Here is a 13,179-nt window from a genome sequence, read left to right as displayed (position 1 = left end):
TGTTTTACTGAAAAAGTAGAAAGAAAGAAATGAACCTTCGCTAATATTTTAATATGGATTGGCTCTTCACAGCATATTCATTCACTATTTATTGACAGCCTACTATGTGTTGGGCACTGTCCTCGGGACACAGCGCAAAAAGTAAATAAAGAATAAACACAGGGACTTCCCTGGTGATCCAGTGGCTAAGACTTTGTGTTCTCAATGCAGGGGGCCCAGGTTCAATCCCAAGACATGCGCGACATCCCGTATGTCACAATTAAAGATTCCAAATAAGACCCGGTGCAGACAAATAAATAAATATTTTTTTAAAAAAGAATAAATATATAGTATGACATAAGGTGACAAATACAAACACACAGTAGGAGAGAGAGATTGTGGAGAGTGAGAAGGATTGCTATTTTGCATATAGGGTTGTCAAGGAAGATGTTGAGGAAAAGTTTACCTTGGAGCAGATGCCTGAAGGTGAGTGAGCAAGCCATGCAGATATCTAGAGGTGAAGTGTCACAGTCAGAGGAAACAGCCAGAGCAAAAGTTGAGGGCTACAAGTATATGTGATGTGCTCTTGGACCAGGACACTGTTGTGGCTGGAGGGCTGCGAATGGCTGAAGGGAAAAACAGGAGGAGATGAGGCCAGAGAATTGGAGGGATGCATGATTGATCACATAGGACCTTGTTGGCTGCTGAAAAGGCTTTGGCTTATCCACTGAAGGGTGTGAGCAAGTGATGCTGGGAGGGTAGACAGATGCTGAGGAACTGGCAAAGGAGATAAAATGTGGCCAGTGAAGTAAAAGACAAATGAATAGAAAATGGTGACGCAGAGGCAGAGAGAAGGAAGGAGTGAGTAGCAGTTGTGTGATACTCCTCCAGTAAGACAGGGGTCGTGCCAAAGGTCATTTTGGTACAATGTGGGAACTCAAGCCATACTGAGTTGGGAAGCCCCAAGAAATGACAGAAAGAGAAACTGAGCATAGCAGCTTTTTTGAAGATTAGATGTCAAGAAGCACAGAGAAATGCGGTAATAATTGGAGGGCATTATTGACTACACTAAAGCCTTTGACTCTCTGGATCACAGCAAACTGAGGAAAATTCTTAAAGAGAAAGAACATCAGACCACCTTACCTGACTCCTGTGAAACCTGTGTGCGGGTCAAGAAGCAACAGTTAGAACCAGACATGGAACAATAGACTAGTTCAAAATTGGAAAAGGAGTACATCAAGGCTGTATATTGTTCCCCTGCTTATTTAACTTATATGCAGAGTACATCATGCGAAATGCCAGGCTGGATGAAGCACAAGCTGGAATCATGATCACCAGGAGAAATATAAATAATCTCAGATATGCAGATGACACCACCCTTATGGCAGAAAGTGAAAAGGAACTAAAGAGCCTCTTGATGAAGGTAAAAGAGGAGAGTCAAAAAGCTGGCTTAAAACTCAACATTCAGAAAACTAAGATCATGGCATCTGATCCCATCACTTTATGGCAAATAGATGGGGAAACAATGAAACAGTGACAGACTATTTTCTTGGGCTCCAAAATCACTGCAGATGGTGACTGCAATGAAATTAAAGGAGACATGCTCCTTGGAAGAAAACCTATGATAAACCTAGACAGCATATTAAAAAGCAGAGACATTATTAAGCCAACAAAAGTCTGTCTTGTCAAAGCTATAGTTTTTCCAGTAGTCATGCATGGATGGGAGAGCTGGACCATAAAGAAGCTTGAGCAATGAAGAATTGTTGATTTTGAACTGTGATGCTGAGAAGACTCTTGGGAGTCCCTTGAACTGCAAGGAGATCCAACCAGTCAATTCTAAAGGAAATCAGTCCCAGATATTCATTGGAAGGACTGATGTTGAAGCTGAAGCACCAATACTTTGACCACCTGATGTGAAAATCTGACTCATAAGAAAAGACCCTGATGCTGGGAAAGATTGAAGGCAGGAAGAGAAGGGGATGACAGAAGATGAGACGGTTGGATGGTATCATCAACTCAATGGACGTGAGTTTGAGCAAGCTCCAGGAGATGGTGAAGAGCAGGGAAGTCTGGTGTGCTGCAGTCCATGGGGTTGCAAAGAGTTGGACACAACTGAGTGACCGAACAACAACATGGGGTCAAGAGAAGGTTTCTCTTTTAGGATGGAGACTCATATTCATGTGCTTGATTATGGGACATTATAGATTATATCATCTAATTTTAGCTGAAATAATCTGCGAAGATGGACAAGTGATTTAGAGATTCAGGTAGTGAAATGATACCAGATTGACAATAATGCCAAAATACAATATCAATAAACAAGAAAATGGCAGAGTCTACACTTCCAGCTACAGTAGAAGCTGTTCATTAGCCACGCCATGGGGTTCAATACAATAGAAAGCTGATCAGATGTGAAAAGAAGCCAACCCTCCCCCAATCAACAATATTAAAAAGACTAACTGAAATATAGGTTTCCATTGAATTTTATTATTGAAAATTTCCCTGTGTTTATTGTGTATGTTGTTCTTTGTAAGGTATCTTTTCCAACTAATATGATATGAAAAAATTTAAAAATAGTATATTTGATGACATTATTTCATTAAAGATTAATAGTAAGATTATTATTAAAATATTTATTTTTAAATTTTTCTTTTTTTAAGTATATTTATATAGTAGAGTATATATTATTTATAAAGAAATATATTCACATATACTGGGGGCACATGTGCAAAAATGTTTAGTGATTACTAGTATAGCCTGCTGCTGCTGCTGCTGCTAAGTCACTTCAGTCGTGTCTGACTCTGTGCGACCCCATAGACGGCAGCCCAGGCTCCCCTGTCCCTGGGATTCTCCAGGCAAGAACACTGGAGTGGGTTGCCATTTCCTTTTCCAATGTGTGAAAGTGAAAAGTGAAAGTGAAGTCGCTCAGTCGTGTCCGACTCTTAGCGACCCCACGGACTGCAGCCTACCAGGCTCCTCCATCCATGGGATTTTCTAGGCAAGAGTACTGGAGTGGCTTGCCATTGCCTTCTCCTAGTTATCTCTAAAACATGACTCAACTCCCTTACCTGCTGTTCCTTTTTTGGGGGGCGGGAATAATTTCTTTGGTATTTGTGATACTGTAACAATTATCCTGCTGTAAACTTTATCTTTTTATTCTAGGCAGGAGTACAGGTTAGCTTTTTTATTAAGCAATGGCACATGGATTGTGGAATCTTAGTTCCTCGACCAGGGATTGATCCTGCACCCTTGGCAATGAAAGCATGGAGTCCTAACCACTTGACCTCCAGGGAATTTCCCAGTGAAGCCATTTTAGATGGACGATTGGTTATTAGACAACAAACAAGGAAAGAAACTAATCTACTATCCCACCCTGGTATACAGCCATATAACATTACCTCTGATTTCTTCACTGCATTTAACTTTCCTCGTTTTCTAAAATTATCCTACAAACAAAAGAAAAAAAATGATCAATTATGACCAAAAAAGCAAAAGTTCACCATTTTTCCTCCGACTGTTTGCAGCGAAAAAGTCGAAAATTCCCCTTCTACTGCTGATGAGTTGTGTGATTGTTGGTAAATGACCTTTATGGTTGTTTCTTCTTCTGTGAAATGTGGAAAATAAAATAATGTTCTCACAGAGCTGCTGTGAAGAGCAAGTGCAAAACAATCAACACTTGAGATCCTATACAAATGCTAATGTGATGCTGACTGTGGTAGACTGCTTATGGCCCCAACTCTACTGCTCTTCATCCTATCCTTTGCTGTTATCTCTTCCTCCGGAGAGGGCAGATATATTTTCCTACTTCTAGATTCTGGGCCTGGCCAGTGACTTGCTTTGGACCACAGGAAGTCAGCATATGTGACAAAAGAGATGCTTGGAGGGTACTTGTGTTTGTCCTTCTGCTTCTCTGCCATAGCTATCGGAAGATGATGATCAGGCCAGCAACAAAGAATCACTCCAGCTGAGCCCACCTTACATGAGATGATCTCCAGCTAACCTATAGACGAGTAAACTAAATAAAGTTATATGCCACTGAGATTTTGTGATGATTGCATCATGCTACCCAACAGGTACAATCATGATTTCCCTGGAAAACACTGAGGAATAAGATGGAAAAGTTTCAAAAAGAGTAAGCAGTATAAACTTTTGTCTTTCTTCCAGAAGTGAATAAACAGCTTATATCCTGAAAGCTAACAATCATATCAGAAACATTTCCACTGAAAGAGTTTCAGGCCCTATATGGCCTCAGTTCCTTCTCATTGTGGTCTTCACTAGCAATTTTTTCCTCCAGTTTTATTTCGGGGTCATTTCCATCACTTTTGCCTCAGAGAGTGCTGCTGCTGCTGCATCACAAAACAAAACAAAACAAAACAATGGTGTAGTTTCTTGGTCTTGTTTTTTTATATTGAATGTAAAATGGATGAAAATTTTTTTCATTTTTAATTGATATTTTTAAAAATAGAAAACACATAGAAATATTACAAACATGTTCAAAAGGGTGCCTGTAAGCATTATATTTCTCCCCTTCTGTTATCCATTCAACACACTCAAGCCCTACGTCAGAGTCAACCACTTAATAGTTTCCAGTGAACCTTTCCAGAGATCATCACTGTATATGTGAACCCATACTTTACTAATTCTGCACCCCCAACACCAGCATAAGTTACAACCAGTAGCCCACAAAGGGCATTTAGATTGTTTCCAATATTCTGTTATTATGAACAGTGCTGTAGTAAATTTCCTCATATAATACACATCATTTCCCCCATATGCTAAGTATATTTGTCAGTACTTACCTGGGAGTAACATTGCTGAATCAAATAAGTGAGCAGTTTTAGTTCTGAACGACATTGGCTAATTTCTCTGTCCAGTGTGCATGCTCAGTTGCAAACTCTTGTGACCCCATGGACTGTAGCCCACCAAGCTCCTCTGTTCATGAAATTTTCCAGGTGAGAATACTGGAGTGAGTTGTTATTTCCTACTGCAGGAGATCTTCCCCACCCAGGGATGAACCTGGGTCTCCTGCATTGGTAGGTAGGTTCTTTACCACTGAACCACCTGGAAAGCCCTTTGGACTCTAGAAATTGCTCAAATTTGAACTCTTATCATCAATATATCAGTTCGGTTCAGTCGCTCAGTCATGTCTAACTCTGCAACCCCATGAACTGCAGCATGTCAGGCTTCCCTGTCCTCACCAACTCCCGGAACTTGCTTAAACTCATGTCCATCTAGTTGGTGATGCCATCCAACCATCTCATCCTCTGATGTCCCCTTCTCCTCCTGCCTTCAATCTTTTCCAGCAACAGGGTATTTTCCAATGAGTCATTTCTTCGCATCAAGTGGCCAAAGTATTCGAGTTTCAGGCTTGTTGAAACAGTTTCAGCTTCAGCATCAGTCCTTCCAATGAATATGCAGGACTGATTCCTTTTAGGATTGACTGGTTTGATTTCCTTGCAGTCCAAGGAACTTTCAGGAGTCTTCTCCAACATACAGTTTCAAACCATCAATTCTTCGGTGCTCAGCTTTCTTTATGGTCCAACTCTCACATCCATACATGACCACTGGAAAAACTATAGCTTTGACTATATGGACCTTTGTCGGCAAAGTCATGTCTATGCTTTGTAATGTTGCTATCTCGGTTGGTCATAGCTTTTCTTCCAAGGAGCAACTGTCTTTTAATTTCATGGCTGCAGTCACCAATTGCTGTGGTTTTGGAGCCCCCCAAAACAAAGTCTGTCACTGTTTTCATTATTTCCCCATCCTCTTACCATGAATTGATGGGACTGGATGCCACGATCCTAGTTTTTTGAATGTTGAGTTTTAAGCTACATTTTCACTCTCTTCTTTCACTTTCATCAAGAGGCTCTTTAGTTTTTCTTCACTTTCTGTGATAAGGGTGGTGTTATCTGCATATCTGTGGTTATTGATATTACTCCAACCCCACGGACTATACAGTCCATTGTATTCTCCAGGCCAGAATATTGGAGTGGGTAGGCTTCCGTCTATGGGGTCACACAGAGTCGGACACGACTGAAGTGACTTAGCAGCAGCAGCAGCCTATCCCTTCTCCAGGGGTCATCAATATATGACAGGGCCTATTTTCCATCTTCTTGACCACAGAACAGAAAACATTAAACATTTTTGTCAATTAGGTATATAAAAATGTCATCAGAGAATAGTTTTATCTGCATTCCCCCCCGCCCCCCAACGACTGAGGTTGAACACCTTTCTTTTTTAAAAAATTAATTAACTAACTAATCTTGTGGCTGTACTAGGTCTTCACTGCTGCACATAGGCGCTCTCTAGTTGCTGCGAGTGGAGCCTCCGCCCTAGTTGTGGTGCTTCTCATTGCAGTGGCTTTGCTTGTTGCGAAGCCCAGGCTCCAGAGCGCATGCGCCCAGCAGCTGCGGTGCACAGGCTTAGTTGCTCCACCGCATGTGGAATCCTCCCAGACTAGGGAAGAAACCCGTGTCCCCTGCATTGGCAGGCGGATTCTTAGCCGCTGGATCACCAGGGACATTCTAGATTCATTATCTTTTATCAAATTTAAGAAGCTTTTGGTTATTACTTCTTCAAGTATTCCCTGACTCTTCTCCTTCTGAGATTCCAATTGTGTATATACTGATGGTTTCTCTTTTTATTCTTTTTTCTTTCTGCTCCTCAGATAATTTAATTGACCAGTCTTCAGCTTCACTTACTCCTCTGCCTGCTCAAATCTGGTATTAAAACCCTCTAGTGAATTCTTTGTTATACTTTTCAGTCTAATTCCTTTTATATCTTTTCATGGATATTCTCTATTTGTTCCTACATCCTCCTCGCTTTTTTGGCTATTTGAATATATTTAAGATGTTTGACTTTAAAGTCTTTGGTGAGTTCAAAGTCTGTTCTTCCTCAGAAATAATTTCTCCTGTGAATGGGCCATATTTTCTTGTTTCATTGCATGCTTCATATTCTTTGTTGGAGACTGGATATTTTGAATATGATAATGTAATTCTTGAAATCAAATTCTTTCTTCTCCTCCGGGTTTGCTTTCCTTGATTTCTGTAGACTATAGCTGTTTACTGATTTTTCCAAACTGTTTCTACAAAGGTGTTTATTTTTTTGTCACGTGTGGTTTCTGAAGTCTTGGTTCCTTTACCTTGCATTTGGCTAGGATTTAGACAAAGAGTTCCTTCAACACAAGCAACCAGAGAGAGAGGAAGACAAAGGGAAAGGGACAGGGAGGGGAAAAAAGAGAAAGGAAGGAAGAAGTAAAGAAAAGAAAGGAAAGAAGGAAAGAAAAGAATAAGGAATCCTTGAAATTGAGAACAACAAAAAACCTCTTCTGAATTTGCAAATTGGCTCTGTGCTGGGGCACTTCAGTGCTCGGTACTTAACCAGAGTGTTTACAATTCTGTCTTAGCTTTTACTTCATATTTGCCCTGAGCCTGGAAGTGTAGGCTTAGGGTCTTCTTTAGGTGTTTTCTAGGAGAAGGCAATGGCACCCCACTCCAGTACTCTTGCCTGGAAAATTCTGTGGACGGAGGAGCCTGGTGGGCTGCAATCCATGGGGTCGCACAGAGTCGGACATGACTAAGCGACTTCACTTTGACTTTTCACTTTCATGCATTGGAGAAGGCAATGGCAACCCCCTCCAGAGTTCTTGCCTGGAGAATCCCAGGGATGGCGGAGCCTGGTGGGCTGCCGTCTATGGGGTCGCACAGAGTCGGACACGACTGAAGTGACTTAGCAGCAGCAGCAGCAGGTGTTTTCTGGGCTTCATCTTGCCCTGGGCACGTGTGTTGCTTTCTAAATTCCCCAGGATACACAAGGGCTTTTGAATGCCCTAATTACCAACTGAAACGTTTCCTTCCAAGCGACAACACTCTCTTATAGGCCTCAACTGTTCTCTTTTGTCTCAGGTGGTAGTAGATTGTTTATTTGCTTTCCTTTATAATGTTTTTGAGGAGTGCCTATTGCCTTGAGTTCCAAGTTAGATCAAACAAAGGTAAATTTATTGTTTCAGTCTTTCAAGTAGCCCCTGGATAGGTTAGAACAGACAAACACAATTTCTTTTTAAATAAAGTCTGCTCTGCTTCATTCAGAACTGGGGACTAGAGTTCCACACTGGGAATCTGGATTGCTATCTTCAAGACTGCCGCTGAGTTGGTATCTGGGGTAAGGGCAAGTAGAAACTGCAGTTTTCCTACCATTTTTAAGTTGCCTTTTTCCTTCATTCAGCATTCACTTGGGTACTGTAGGACTTTGATAACTGGAGTTCTGACAAAGTTGGTTTTGAACGTTTGCTTGACTTTTCTACATTTTTTTGGTGGAGGGACAAGTGTTTGGATTTGCCTACTCTGCCTTGCTAGCTGACATCACTCTCTGCCCTGTGTATTGCCTCCTGTGCATACTCTTTCCAGCCATCATCGCTCTGTTGACCATCACCCCAGTTCTTTTCTTCCAAAATACTCCCATATAAAGCAAAGTTTATAATATGCTTTAGAGTAAAAAAAAAATTAAAGGTTTTGGTCAGGGATTATGTCACAGCCAAGTATATCACAGGATTTAACCATATTTACTAAACTATTTGGCTTCCCTATTCATTACTGGGACTTCCCTGGTGGCTCTGATGGTAAAGAAACTGCCTGTAATGCAGGAGATGGTTTGATCCTCAGGTTGAGAAGATCCTGTGGCGAAGGGAATGGCTATGTACTCCAGAATTTTTGCCTGGGGAATTCCAAGGACCTAGATCCCTGTTCCTTAGTATCCCTTTGTTATTGACACAGCGGCTACTCCCTCTGCACTCTGAGTTTCTTTCCCACCCTTTCCTAAGTCCCCTTACCTCTTTGTCTGGGTAGGTTCAGTAAAACCAGGATTCTCATTTCACTCTTCAGAACAACTTCACTGCCAACCCACCCCATCGTTGACATAAGCCACTTTTAAATCAGTCCATTGAAATGTTTTGATATAAAAAGGGAGTGGGGCTTTTTATTCCCTAGAAGGAAATCTGTTCCTAGCTTTTAAAACACAAAAGTTTCTCCCAGCTGTACGTATTTTATTTCATGTTGCAAATGTAGATACGTTTTAAAACTTAGAACATATTTATGTTGTCTCTATGGCTGTTGCTCTTCAGCTGCTAAATCAGGTCTGACTCTTTGTGACCCCATGGACTGTAGCCCACCAGGCTCCTCTGTCCATGGGATTCTCCAGGCAAGGATACTGAAGTGGGTTGCCATTGCCTTTTCCAGGGGATCTTCCCAACCCAGGGAAGAACCCAGGTCTCCTGCATTGGCAGGTGGATTCTTTATTGCTGAGCCACCAGGGAAGCCCCTATCTCTATGGTAAGCTCCATTTAAAAATGATTATTTTTCAGCAGGTGGCATAAAAAATCATTCCATTTCCTTTTATAAAGAAATAATAATAGTATTTTACGGAGTTGTGGTTTCAAGATGCTGTTTCTTAAAGGAATGAAGACAATTTTATGATTGGATGATTGTTCAGTAAAAGAAAGAGGCTCTTTTCCTTTGTGTAAGTGAAAACTATTTTCAGTTTTCTTTTTTATTCTGTTTTTGTTCCAGGAACCCAAAATGTGGCTGAAATATCCTTTTTCCAGAAAACAAATTTTTCTTGTTATAATGCAACACACATTTATCTGATATTTAAAAAAGAAAAATGAAGAATGAATAAGACAAAATTTTTGAACTCTGAAAATTCATAAATGTATAAAACATAAAAATCATGAGTAATCCCATTACTCGGAGATACTAACTGATATCTGTTTAATATACACTCCTCATGAACTTTTAAACTGCCATTTATATAAGCATTTATTAATATATTTGTGTAGTTATGTGTGTATTTTTCTTAACAAAAATAAGATTTTAGTGAGGCATTTTTTTATTTCAATAAATATAAAAGCACCATTTTAATGTGATAGCTATTTCTGGATGTGCAATAATTTAATCTATTTTAATCAATAAGCACTTACTTTATTTCCATTTGGTTTATACTATAAACATTGCATATATAGTTTAGAACTTATAAGAAACTTAAGTATTTAATTCTGATATCTTAGGTAGTTTTCTTTAAACATTTGCTGCTATAAACAGACTTTAAAACAAAACAATTTTTGGAATTGTTTCAAAACTCTTTGATCACAAAAGTAGGCAATTATCGGTAAGTCTCTAAAATGTCTTAAACATTTCTAATCTTAACAGGCTACCTTCCAGGCTGGCTACAATCTGTTGTTTTGGCTTTAACTCCTTGAGTTGTCTACAAAGTCTCTACTCTGATCAGGTGGGTTTATTCATGGAGAGGAGCCCAGTGCTTTGCTGTCTTTCTGGCCATATCACTTGCTGTTTTTCAGGCTGAAAATCACTTCCTCTTTCTCTCCACTGATCAGATCTAATCCAGAGTTATAGGTCTAGCTTAAATCCCACTTGGCCCATAAACCCTTCCCAATCTCTGAGCAGGAAGGGATTTTTCCTCTCATTAAAGTCCCTTGGCAGATATTTGTGCCATTTTGGGGCAATTAAATATATATGTCTTACAACAGTTCCTTCTCATGTTTTCAAATATTTTTCAAATTATGCTTATTATTTCCTCATTGGTATATTTGTATCATCTTTCTACAGCTGTACAAAAGGCTATTGAAGGAAGGATCAGTCTTGCCCATCTCTATACCTTGCACATAGATAGGGCTCGATAAATGTTTACTGATTTAACAATTACTATAAATCATAGATCTATTAGTAAAATTCTCATTCAGTCCAATCTCTATGCACAGATAATAGCATATGAAAAAAGCAATTTCTTCAAGCTCTTTCATCAAGATATAACATAAAATCTTGGTTACTGACTAAATAATGTCATCGTTGGCAAGTGAACTATATAATCTTTTTTTTTTATATAATCTTTAAGTCAAAATAATATCCTTGAGATTTTTTTCTGTATTTTTACAATATTTGAAATATCTGCTTAAAAGTTTGCATAAATATTGAATTGCTTACCTCACAAAAACTTAAGTAGACGCACAAAAGTAAGAGAATGACATGACCAAGCTTCATGTTGGAGACAATCAGGGTCTGTGTCTCTACTGTGGACTCTTCTGCACCCCAGGTATTCTTTTGAAATTTAATTTTTAACCTCTGAAAAAATATTTAAAAAGAGCAGGCCTCCTAAAGAGCTTTGTACTTTTGAACTTGTGGAGAATTTGGCAAAAATCCAGACTTTTACCGTAAGTGAAACCAAAAAAGACCTCAGCAAATAGCTGAGGGACTGTGTTTCCTGCAGAGAAAACTGATGCCCCACCTTGATACAAACAATGCCTTGTTCTGTTTGCTAGAGTAGGCAGAAACCAGTAAAAGAAATTTCTTCCGTTCCGTTCCGTTCAGTCGCTCAGTCGTGTCCGACTCTTTGCGACCCCGTGGACTGTAGCCTACCAGGCTTCTCCATCCATGGGATTCTCCAGGCAAGAATACTGGAGTGGGTTACCGTTTATTTCTTATGCTTTGGTAAAACAGAATCATATTTTTCTTTAAGGACGAAAACTAGGAAATGGTAAGGAGTAAAAAGTCCATTGTATCGAATGCTATGCTGAACACTAAAAATCCTCACCAAAATGGTTCCTTTATCAATCACGGGTTGTCCTGTGACAAATTCTTTTTTTCTCAGCAGAAATGCTGTCACAGTTTGATTCTCCGGAAGCAGATGTGGGACAGAGTTTGGGGTGGGAGATACTTGTCAGGAATCAACTCCTGGGAAAGGAAGGGAGGAGAAGCAGGAATGAACAGAAAGAGAAAGCAGACTGCAATGTGGGTTTGACAAAGCCTCGGCCGGCTCAGGGGGTGCTCTGGAGTGATAGTGGCCACTCACAGGGGCCCTGGGTCATGCAGAAATGGCTGGGTCCTGCCTGCCTTGCTCAGTGACCTGGTGACAATTGCCCAGGAAATGCATGCCCTTGGGTGAGGAAGGTCTTCAGTTGCTGTCAGAAAGAAGTGTCCGCTGACCACACTCTTCACATCCAGGCAGCCAGACCTTCCTTGAAAGGGGGATCCGGGAAACTCATCTCCTGGTCTTTCAGAGTCTACCATTTGCACCTTTAAGGTCTGCTTTCCATGTATGTTTCAAGGGTGGCTCCTTCAAAATTGCAGTGGGCCTCTCTTCCTGAGAGATAATTTAGGAGAGGGAAGTTGCAGGGGGTGGGGGTGGGGGAAGGAACTGTAGCCCCTGCCCTTGCAGTTGATCTTGGGGCTGCAGTTAATCCTCAGCCTCTGCCTCCTTCCTGTCCATTCTAGATTCCCTTCACCCTGAGTCTCCACCTCTGCTGGCCTCAGTGGCTTACCTGGTGCCATGACCCTCAACCTCTTCCCGGAGTGGCCTGAGCCTGCGAATACCATTCTCTTCTCAGACCATGGCTGCTGTTCCTATCCCTTTACAGTCACAAGAGATACCTGAGTAGCTCATGCGGTTCCCCACACATTTCTCCCTTCCCTCGCTGTGTAACAGCAGACTTCCTTCCTCTGAAGTGAGACAGGTTACTCCTGTCAAGACGGTGACGCCTCGTCTCCCCAGGCAGCTCAGCGTGCACCAGGCAGAAGGCATAGCATATAGTTCACTGGGATTCTTGTTGTGCCCCAGGGCAACAGTGTGTTTCCTTTGAGAAACAGACCTCAGACCTCATAGTGTGAGGACAGGAAGCGCAAAGCCTCCAGTTGGTCGTCAGAAGTGATGGCAAGTGTGGCCATTCCTGCTTCTGCTTCTTGGGTCGCAGACCTGTCTTCTCCCTGTTGCAGACACAGTGCCACATGACGGTCCTTCGATTCAACGCATATACTGCTTTTTGGAGGACAGCACCCAGTTCTCAGAGTATTGTCTTAAGTGGCACCTCAGTTTGGCCTTCAGCAGGCTACGCCAATGCTCCATAAGGCTGTCAGCTTCACAGCAGTGCAGTTATATGGTATGACCAGTGAACTGCATGGCCAGAGCTCCATGCTCACATCTCCTTTGCTAGAAAGTGGGTTCCCCTATCTAGCAGGATGTTACATGGGATCCCTTGTTGGATTAAATACTCTGTAATCCTTTGACTCATGACCCTGTGGCCTTGCAGATAGGTAGGTACCTGTCTCTATGTCTGTTTATTTCTGTCTATTCCTGTGAGGATGTACCTCTGGCCTTTTTAAGAGTGAAACAACTGAGCGATCAGTTTACCACCGA

At 41.1% G+C, this 13,179-nt stretch overlaps 1 protein-coding gene across 2 annotated transcripts in view; it reads right to left on the bottom strand.

The window, feature by feature from the left end:
* CFI (complement factor I) overlaps nucleotides 1-11,220 on the bottom strand; it is a 57,576-nt gene extending 46,356 nt beyond the window's left edge. Inside the window, exons 1-2 of one of the 2 annotated variants that reach the window (XM_088836177.1) lie at nucleotides 10,974-11,220; nucleotides 3,378-3,425 (exon numbers count right to left, since the gene is read on the bottom strand). In XM_088836177.1, the coding sequence (XP_088692303.1) occupies nucleotides 3,378-3,425; nucleotides 10,974-11,030 (105 nt within the window). In that variant the 5' untranslated portion in view covers nucleotides 11,031-11,220. The remainder of the gene's footprint in view (nucleotides 1-3,377; nucleotides 3,426-10,973) is intronic. The other variant, XM_088836176.1, reaches the window with a different exon arrangement.
* Between the last annotated feature and the right edge of the window lie 1,959 nt (nucleotides 11,221-13,179).

This window comes from Moschus berezovskii, chromosome 5 (genome assembly GCF_049115385.1).
Source record: "Moschus berezovskii isolate FMDL1 chromosome 5, NW_MosBer_1.0, whole genome shotgun sequence".
In the NCBI taxonomy this organism is placed as follows: Eukaryota; Metazoa; Chordata; class Mammalia; order Artiodactyla; family Moschidae; genus Moschus; species Moschus berezovskii.
The sequence above is the reverse complement of the archived record's forward strand: the minus strand, read 5'-3'. Positions and strand labels throughout refer to the sequence as shown.